At 40.1% G+C, this 10,284-nt stretch overlaps 1 protein-coding gene across 7 annotated transcripts in view; it reads right to left on the bottom strand.

Moving 5' to 3' along the window:
* Nucleotides 1-4,526: 4,526 nt before the first annotated feature.
* Nucleotides 4,527-10,284, bottom strand: part of ANKRD52 (ankyrin repeat domain 52) — a 75,074-nt gene continuing 69,316 nt past the window's right edge. For 3 of the 7 annotated variants that reach the window (XM_088473041.1, XM_088473044.1, XM_088473045.1), the window contains one exon: nt 4,528-5,597. In XM_088473041.1, the coding sequence (XP_088329167.1) occupies nt 5,362-5,597 (236 nt within the window). In that variant the 3' untranslated portion in view covers nt 4,528-5,361. Of the gene's footprint in view, nt 5,598-8,026; nt 8,157-10,284 lie in introns of those variants that run through there. The other 4 variants (XM_088473042.1, XM_088473046.1, XM_088473043.1 and 1 more) reach the window with 3 other exon arrangements.

The raw sequence follows: 10,284 nt of genomic DNA, 5'->3' as shown, positions 1-10,284 counted from the left end.
GCTATCCAAATGGATGTAGCTCCTTCTTTATACAGTGGCAGTGCAAGTAAACCTGTGTGTGAAATGCATTTGTGCTGTTTTGTGTCATTTAAAGTTCCCTCCAATTGACTTAAAATATCAACTTGACTGTCCATCAATACCATCTTCTCCACTCAGGAGTGAGCACAGCAATGAAGGACAGGTCAACATTCACTCCCTCCCTTCACCTTTCACTCATGTTCTTAAGGGAAATCAAACCCTTACACACCTTACCCCTAACACTGTTGCATGGATCTTGAGTGCACTGCAACAGCAATGTGCTACAGACACCAGCAGCAGTGACAGAGTCATTAGAAAGTGCTTATTAATGAAGCAAGTGCTTTGCATTAGGAGCTGAAAGAAACTTCCATTACAAGAGTGGCATAGAAGGGCAAGACCCAAAACAGGGCCCAGAAAAAGAGTTCACCGGCTTCCAATGCTCACTGAACAGGTGATGAAGGACTGGAATACATTGGGGCAGGAACGAAAATAGGGGTACTTTGGCATAATAACTTGCTGTGTGAAAACTTCAGTCACCATTCTCACGAATAAATAATACCCAAGGAAAATGGCTGCACAGTTTGGAGGTAGGGTGGGACCAGGGAGATAGGAATGGAAGTTTCAGGACAGCCCTGTAAACAACGCACTTAGGTAACCGGACATGACCCCTCCAGTAGCAATATTATGCACCATCCTCTGCTTATCCCTCGCCCGGCACCCCCCTCCCCACAAAAAAAAAAACATTAAAAAATTATTACTTGGAATTGTCACACTGTGCTGCCAATGCACATTTAATATACATTAAAGGAGAACAAGACCAAGCAGAGCTGTTTAATACATGTAAGAAAACACGGAGGGGGAAAACTGCTGCAACATGCCCCCACCAGTAAAAGAAGGGGCAGAAAAAGAATTCGCACAGTCAGGCCAAATCTGCTAAAAGCCCTTTTCACAGAACTTTGATTGTCTCATTTTCTCAACATGCAGAAATAGGGAGGGGATGGGTAAGCAAAAAAAACAAAAAAACAAAAACAAAAAAAAAGACAAAAGGAAATGTCAACACACAGCAAACAAAACCATAGGGAGGAGAGAAAGGGAAAAAATACATGTGAAATGATTCAACTATTAGCACTGTGGGATCCTCTTGCTAAACAAGTGACTAGCAGGTTCTACAAAGGCAGTATTAGAGTGCAAAATACCACATTAAAGGGTTTTATCTCCCATAATTATGTGCAAAACTGTAACATACATGACATAACTCCAACAATTTAAGAGTTCAACAATCTAGAACGCTAGGTTATAATAAAGTAAAGTAAAGCGTAAACTTGGGAGGGGCCAGGAATTTATTGTGTTCAACCAACAAAAACTCTGCACAACTAAACATCTTAGCCCTTTACACTGCCACTCAGCATCTTTGGTCCCACGCGTTTTAACGAGAGACAAAAGCTCAAAATGCATAATGTCACATGATATTGCTGGAGGCAGTCCTTAAATACAGTCCTATCTATCCAGTTAGAATAAATGTCAGCTTATCGCCTATACAGACAAATATTCCTAGATTTTCCACTCTGCATAAAGATCAATCTACAGAAAATGCTACATTTTAAGAAGGCACACAGTAGAAATTATATGCAAGGGAGGGGGATAAAAATAACATCGCTGAACACTATATGCAAACATTATGAAAACTGGCCTGTGTGACTCTCCCTTGCAGTAAATACTAAGGGCAAGCCATTCAAGTTTTAACATCAATAGCAAACTGAGGTAATCTGTGTTGACTGAAGAAAGTAACACTTTAGTTTAATAATCAATAAAGGGGATATGTGAAAGCATAATTACAAAGGTGTGTGTGCTTTTGGTAAACTTTTTTTTGGAAATGAAGACTTCCAATCTTTGATAAGAAAATTTTGTAATCTGCAGAATTCATGCCCACTGCAAGGATAAGCACATCAGAAACTGCCTTTATCTTTTTTTTCTATTATAACTATTACTCTTATTCTGCAAAGTCTAAATTATTATGATTTAATTTGTAGTCTTAGAACCAAAGTGTTCAATAATCAAGATACATAAATCCCATGTCATAATTAGTGCAAACTGCTCTGTCTAATCCAAAATAATTTAGAGAGAGAGAAATTGTACGTGACTTATAAAAGGAGTCTACTGCTTCATATGTTGATACACAAGTGTATTTTATTTTTATTAGGGAGGGGGGCGGGGGGCCAGAGAAAACAGTAACCAGTACTGTTCAAGAAAGAGGCATCTTAAAATCTTTTGCTTTTCCACAGAATAAATGTAATACTGCTCAGCAGCATACGTCATCTTTATAGGTAAGAACTGCTTAAAAGTAATAAAATGTTGTAATAAAAATAATGCTAATAAGGCTGTTTTATTTACTGAAGCAAGATTGCTCAGAATAAAAAATTGTCCAAATAAATCCAATGTTGTATTCCCAATTTAATATTCGTGTTTATGTATGCCTGACAAGCATTTTTTCTTTAAAATCCAGTGTTTCTCCTTTTCCAAATATTGTTTTAAATCCAGAGTAATTGTGATAATTCACATAACTGATCTAGTGCAAGGTCTAATCAGAGATATACCACCTCACGCAAGAGCAAAGTAAGGCAACTTGGCAGGGTCTCTTGTAGTACAAACAAAATATGACTGAAAGCAGGAGTTTTTACTTGGAACATGGCTCTGCACGGCCTCATTGTAAATGCACCAAAGCGCTCAAATTATGTCACGGCCCTGAACACTAAAGAAAACTTGGAGCACCTCCTGTTCTCAATGTGTGTTTATATATAAAGCAAATGTGCCAACACTGCGGAGGGAACAGGAAATCTAAAGATGCAGTAACAATGAAGGGGGGGGGGGCGCTGATGTAGGACAATGGGCAAGCTGCATCGAGGATAGTACCGACGTTCATACTGAAGGCTTATATGTTGATAAATTGCTAATAGCTTTTAATGGAACCTATATGAAGTGGCAGTTATATGGTGTTCATGGTGGCTGTAGATAAAAAAAGGTCAGTTTCTAGAAGATCTAAAGAAACATGCTCTTCTACCAATGAGTGGAGGTCTTCAACTATGGTAGATCAGTAAACGATCAAGTGTGTAATAGTAATCGCTATGATATCTGGGACATGTATATATTTTATGAAGGGAGAGGGAATAGGACTTTAAAGTTGCCATGATGAAAAACAGAATACACTAATAGGCTATAACAAATAAATGTATATTTCTGGGTTATAGGTACATTGAAAGCTATTGTACTCAATATGCAGCAAGTCACATGAATTTGTAGGCTCTCTAAACCTTGTTATACAGATTTTTTTTTTTTTTTTTTTTTTTTTTTAAAGTGAACTTGTGCCTCAAGCACAAGAAAAAAAAAAATTGTCAACCAACTGACTACATTCAAGAATACAACAGTAGTTGTATATTTTGGATTGATCTGAAGCTATTGTAGTACAAAGTTATACAACACTGGTCTGGAATGTACTCAATCGGACTTTATGGTATCTATTACATAGAAAGCCTGATTAGGAGTCTGGTGAAAGTTGGGTCACCTGGATCATCCTGTCGTGTATGAAATGCAGTTGGACACTTGATGAAAAAAAAAAAAAAAAATGTATATATGTGTGTGTGTGTGTGTGTGTGTGTGTGTGTGTGTGTGTGTGTGTGTGTGTGTGTGTGTGTGTATGTGTGTGTGTGTATATATATATATATAAAAATTTTACAGCAGAATAAGGAAAAAAAGAAAAAAGGAGATACTGGATATGGGCAAGGAGAAGAGGCTCTAAAAGAAAAAATTATTAAAAAAAAAAAAAAAAAAAAAAAAAAAAAAAAAACTCATAGCACCGTATATTCCTTCTTATATTAACAATTGTTCCCTTTTGACTAGGTTTCTTTTGGCAGCCGTAACAAGATACAATATTACATATTTTTGGTAGCTAAAAAACTAAAAAAAGGAAGAAGGATAATTCATTAAATACGTACCAAGTCAGAAATGGTTAAGAATGTAGGGCAAATATAAAACCAGAAAGGGGACATAAAACAAAACACTATTTTGGAGCGCATGCCATAGTTCCCAAAAAACTTAGTAACAGTCATGGAAACTTGCAGAGCTGAAGTTGCCCCTATATGCCTTACCTTATTGCATTACACAGAACAATGGTTAGGATTAATGCATTCTAATATTTGCTCTATGAATACTAAAATAATTGCATGAATAATATATAAAAAGCAAAAAAAAAAAAAAAGCACCACTCTTATATTTTGATAATTAAAACACATATGCAAAAAACCTTTCAATTCGTATATAAGCTCAAGTAAACAACTAGTACTAAAATAATCTGTCATACATAAACTCACTCCCCTATTAGAACATCGCTTTAGGTTAAAAAGTGTAATTCAAGTGCAAATTATACTCTGAATAGAAGAGACTGCAACAATGTGGATCCCAGACAGGAAAGATGGGAAAAACAAAAATATGCAGCCTAGAAAGCCACAGGGCAGACTGCAAGAAAGTTACAGCCCCCCCTAGGAGTTTGAAAGATTAGTATAAATAATTCAAATACTGATGACATGGCAGATACAACATCTAGTGGAGTAAGATAATGGGAAGACCAGAAAAGGAATAAAAGCAGTAGAAACACAGGATTACTAAAGTGCCTAACTGGCAGGGGTATTTTGCAGCAGTGCATAGTGGGAATGTCAATTGAAGATCCGTCAGCTGGCTAATTTACAGCACCTCATTTGCATAAAGAGAAAAGCAAGCAACTTTGCAGTGCCCATAATCCGCAAGTTTCAAAAGGGTTGTAAAGTAAATGGAAATATGAGTGCTTCCAGTCTTGTGACCGAAACTGAACATTAAGGTGCTGCTTGCCCGTATAGTCCCTGCCACCCAAACAGAATTACTAAGCTGCCCCTGAAATTCATATTAAGGCCTTGTGACCCTTAAAACTGTATAATGGCTTTCAGGACCTTCCAGCAGCAAATACATGAATTGAACCTTGAAAATATGTATAGAGCCCCTTCTTCCACCTTCACACAAGAAATTGTGAAAGCAAGGGAATCAGATTAAGAACAACAGAATAAAGGATGTACCCCATCAGTAAACTCCATTACACCCAACCTGGGCTTCCTTCCCAAATACAAGGAAGGTACAATATTACATAAGCTTCAGTGCAGGGCAGGATAGCTCAAGAGAGCAGGTGAAGGTAGGAAGAAAGCCCAGGCACAGCTTATACCTCTGCAATTGTTGTGTCTTGTTCTCCTTTAAAGTGCCCTATAAGTATTACACTAAATAAATTAAAGTAAGGTTTTGGGTAACCCGCAGTGCGGGGAGGAGCTACTCAGAATAGCAGCCATCCATGGCAATGGAACCATGCCGATCCTTTGCGTAGGCACAGCCGCCACCGTTAGGGAGGGCAGTCTTGGCAGCGATGCCGCAGTTGTTCAGGAGGCTGAAGCTGAATGGGAGGATGGCGTCTTTTGGTGGGAAAGGCTTCATGGTGGATAGGATAAGTGCCAAGCAATCCGCTACATCTTTGTTGGGAGCACAGGCCAAGGCTGGGGTGTGACCTGCTGTCAAGAAAGAATAACAAAACAAACAAAAAAAGCAGCTGTCATACAGTGTTGCAGAGTCCCGATATATCAAACACAGCATCAGACAGATTCATAAAGTAAACATTTTCCAGGACAGCATCCACCAAGACATTTGGTCCCACTCACCTATAGGAATTGACCTGTTAAAAATCCATAGCTCACCCACTCTACTCTGTTTTCAATAATCAAGGAAGTTAAATGCTTTAGTCTAAGCAATAGAATAATTCTTATTTAAAATGTTGGGGTTTTTGGTAAGAAATTTGAAAAACCACCTCCTGTTATCTATGAACACCTATTAAGGGGGTGATTCAGCAAGGATTGCAATTGCAAAGCTGCACGCAGGCTGGAATCACCATCGCAACCATCGGTAGTCGTGACGGTGGATGGCGCCGGGCTACCAGCAAGCTGAGAAAGCCTCAGGCTGACGAGCACAGGACACTGCCGCAGCCCCTGGGCTTGCCCCTAGACGCTCCATTTCCGGAAACGCCGGTCGCCCCCGTCCCTTAAATGCCTCTGACTGTCAACCAGGCAGAGGCATAGAAGGATCTTCGTACGACTACGCAGGACCCATTCTGCACACTCGCAGAATGGGTCTTGCGCACGTGCAAATTCCCGATAATCAGGCCCTCATATAGGTTTCTATGACAAAGGCCTGGAATGGTCCAAGCCTGGTCAGCTGTAGTAACTGATAATTTAATGGAACCTTATTCAAGTAGGCGAAGGCCTCTTCCCATGAGGACTAAAGTTGAGATCGGAGGCAGGAGGTTGGGGGGGGGGGGGAGCATCAACTGGTCATCTTACTTTAATTAGGTTTAATACAATGAATCTTATAATCTAACTGCTGTCATCTTGGCCAATTGTGAATCAGTGCATACTGCCACTAGTACTCATTGTCCTAGAAAACAGAACCATGTTTAACCTAAATTGTAAAAAAAAATATATTTTGAAGATACATCAGGAACTTCTAAGCCAAAAAGAGAACTCCTTAGGCACCACTGTCTGTCTCCTTTTAACAGAGATCTCAACAAAAATAATCTACTAAAGCAATGAAGCTGACTTTCAAGTTAACCAGGGGGCAATCCAATTAGGTGTGAATTGGGAGGTTCGGTTTTAGCTTCGAATTCGCATAGCAAATTAATTTTGCAATCCAATTAGCAACTCGCAGTGAATTCGCATTTTTCCATTCGCACCTCCCTGAGGGTGAGAGATGGAAAGGAAAATCTTTATTTTAAAAGGTTAAAATGTCGGGACACCGTGCTGAACCCCATGGACATCCCCCCCTAATGAAGAAGGCAATTGGAAGTTTCCAATTAGCACAATAAGTACATTTTTTTTTTATTGAATTTTTTTTTTTTCTCTCTATAATTTTTCAAAGTGCCCTCAAAATCACCTTTTTCCTACTTTTTCAATTTTCGCTTAATTCGTTTGAGAAACGAAAAAATGTTTGCTATTTATCTTTTTTTGCATCTCTAATAAAAAGCATAAATCAGCCATTTGACACCATATAAAAACCTTCAGTACTTTCCTAATGCTCACAAACAGATTTCTATACGGTACTGCTAACAAAATTAGTTTTTCTTTTGGGGGGGGGGGAGGGGGGGTGCAGTAGGGTCTCCCCACTTTTTCATGCATCTCTCACATCGCATTTGGCAGTCATTTTGCAAACCTCCGCTGCGAGTACACAGAGTAGCCATTTTTTTATTGGATTGGAGAATCATCAGGTGCGCGCATTCGTGCGAAGTCATCGCGTTTCATGAAACAAACTCGCTACTCGCAAAGCGTACCTAATATATTGACGCCTTATGGTGCATACACACGATCAGATTTTTCCTTCAGATATGAACGATAACGATTTAAAAATCGTTCAGTCGTTCATATCTGAAGGAAAATCGTTCATATCTGACATGCCTGAACGATGGACGATCAACGATGCGCGTTCCCGTTTGTCAGATAACGATATCTGACATCTGATGGGTTTGCAGTCAGACTTGGACGATTCCATTCATTTTAATGCAGTCAAAAATCGTTCAATCGTTCAAATCATTCAAATCGTTCAAAACTTTGGTAAAATCGTTCAAATCGTTCATCTGACAAATCTGACAAGTCTGACAAATCTGACTGTGTGTACGCTCCATAAGACTTGTTTCTGACCATTTAAAAATATTTAATCCTGCGGTTGTGTAAACTAATCTCTTGGTGCCTCCTGGTCTACTACCTTATGACACAGTGCTCATGTTTTCCTATTGCAGCTGTATATTTCTTTAACTACCCGTTCTAAGAAAACACCTTCTCAACTACGTTCCTTGGTACCCTGCATCTAAGCCCTGGAACCCTTACCCAACCCTTCACTCTAGTAAATACTGGGGCAAAATTTAGGCCTATACAGCAAGAGTTTCTAAAGGGTCCAATGTGTTTTTGTCTCTCTGGGACACAATTAAGCATCTGTAGAGGGGATAGTGGGAGAGAGATCTGTAAACTGTGAGGTCCCATCTATGGTGGGTGGACCAGTTTTCTGCTGGGTGTTGCCCCGGGGATGGTCTGTAAATGTTAAAGTGTAATTCAGATATTTAGTTTCGATAGGATTTATACAGTCTACTCTATTACATTAATATTTAAAAAGCATGTTCAGGTAAATTCCACCACACAACTACAAGTTGCTAAAACTATATATTAAAAAAGCCCTGCACACAAAAATCACATACAGTACATTCAGAAATGTTATTGTACCATAGCAATCTAAAGAGGGTCATCTTTACAGTGTATTTGTAGAAATGAGCAAGAGACTTTTTTTTCCTCCCAATGAGACTCATGGCATAATATCTGCCAACAATTTAACAGTAACTCAAATAAATTGGGCATGGGCAGCGCCAAAGGTTACCCTATATCTGTAGCCCAAGGAGAAAAGGGTTTTGCCAGATCCTTAAGGATAGACAGACATGCAAAGAAGGTTTATTTGAATTTATGGCTCATATTTTACAGGTGTGTATTTATATATTTATATTAACGAGAGATGCGGCACTCTTGTCCATAACAAAATAGCAGACTCAGGCAATATGAACAACGTTTCGGTTTATCACCATCTATCCTGAATATACTATTGTTTTGTGAGGGCACCTTGTCGAGTTTATAATCTGTGAAAGGAGTGCCGGACCATCTACATTGTTATAACATTTGTCTATGACAGAAGTGTCACATAAATATAAATATTATTTGAACCTAATGGGATATCCTCCATCATTAAAGTAAATCACTTATTTGATGATTTTAAGGTCTTCTCCACTTGTATATTAGCTGTGATAATTATTTGACCTTCCCCTATATATACATTAGCTTTCCTTATATGAGTGAGGTCTAATCACAGTATAGTGTCTTCTTCAAAGTAAAACAATTGTGCCTTACCCTCTTCTACAGCCTGATAATCCTTCTTTGCATGACAAATGAACAGTACCTTGTATCTCCACAACCTGTGTGATGTAATAACTCTGCTTAGTTAGTTATATCAGTTGGAGTATCTATAATGCTATTAGCCTAGTTGTATTTAGTCACTTCAAGGTTTAGAACATGGATGTATGTGTCCTTAATGTCCATAGACACCCTAATTGTGTCCCACATCAACGCTGTTGATGACAGACTTCAAAGACTCCATCTTGAATCGGCCCATTGAGAGTCTGAACGTTTAGTGCTTTCAAGTTCAGGTAGAAAAACAATTTATAGTGAAATAACTTCCCCAACTAAATGGCTAGGTGTTGTCTCTGGAAGATCAGTGGAACTGCTTGGAGACTTCAGGAGATCTAGGAAACCCCAGCTTACTGTTCCTATCCCCAAATGTCTGTGGTGGAACCTGAGCAATGGACCTTGAAAAGCAGCAGATACGCTCCTTCTACCTGATAGCCCGGGTGGTCTTGCTGCAACCCGTCACATAGACTGCTTCTTGGAAGGCTTGGGAGCTGGACACTAAGCTGCCGAAGCCCGCTTCCATGCTGACCTTCACGAGAACTCTTCTCTGTGGGATTGATGCCTCGCCTTAAAAGGTCTTGGGTTTCTCTCCTTTTGTCCCAAAATTTAAGTGTGGGTAGAAAGTAACGTTCTCTCATGGCAATGTTTATCATAATCTAGCTCTGGCCCGAATAAAACACCCCCAGAAAACGAAACAAGTAGTCTACAGTCCTCCAGACCAGTGTTTCCCAGCTCCAGCGACCTCCCACATTGCATGGTTTTGCAGATCTGTGGATCTTTTAACCACTTGCCTGGCGTGGTTGCATCAGATGCAACACCAGGCTGGGCTTTCCCAGACATGGTTGCATCTGATGTGACCAGTAAGAAAAGCCCACTCACTTGGAGGCTGTGGGAAGAATCATCCCGCAGCTACCAGTCTCGGTCCCTCTGCGTCCGCGGTTCACCTCCCCCCCCCCCCCCCCCACACACACCTATTGTTGGCTGCAGCTCCAACCGCAGAGTGATCGGGCTGCCCAGCATGACCCGGAAGCTGCAATGCAACCGTGGCTCTCTGTAGTTGCGGCTCCTCCCCAGTCTCCCAATCACTGCTGGCCACAGTGATCTGGCAGCCCCTTTGTTACCCCAGCCGCTCCCACCAGGCATCATCACAGTAGTGTGGGACGATCCTCAGGAACGCCCACCTACTGCTGCTGCACTGGTTTCTCTTGCA

Source organism: Taudactylus pleione, unplaced genomic scaffold (genome assembly GCF_031769625.1).
Source record: "Taudactylus pleione unplaced genomic scaffold, aTauple2 ptg000130l, whole genome shotgun sequence".
Taxonomy (NCBI): domain Eukaryota; kingdom Metazoa; phylum Chordata; class Amphibia; order Anura; family Myobatrachidae; genus Taudactylus; species Taudactylus pleione.
Note: the sequence above shows the minus strand (reverse complement) of the source record. Positions and strands in the feature narration are given on the sequence as shown.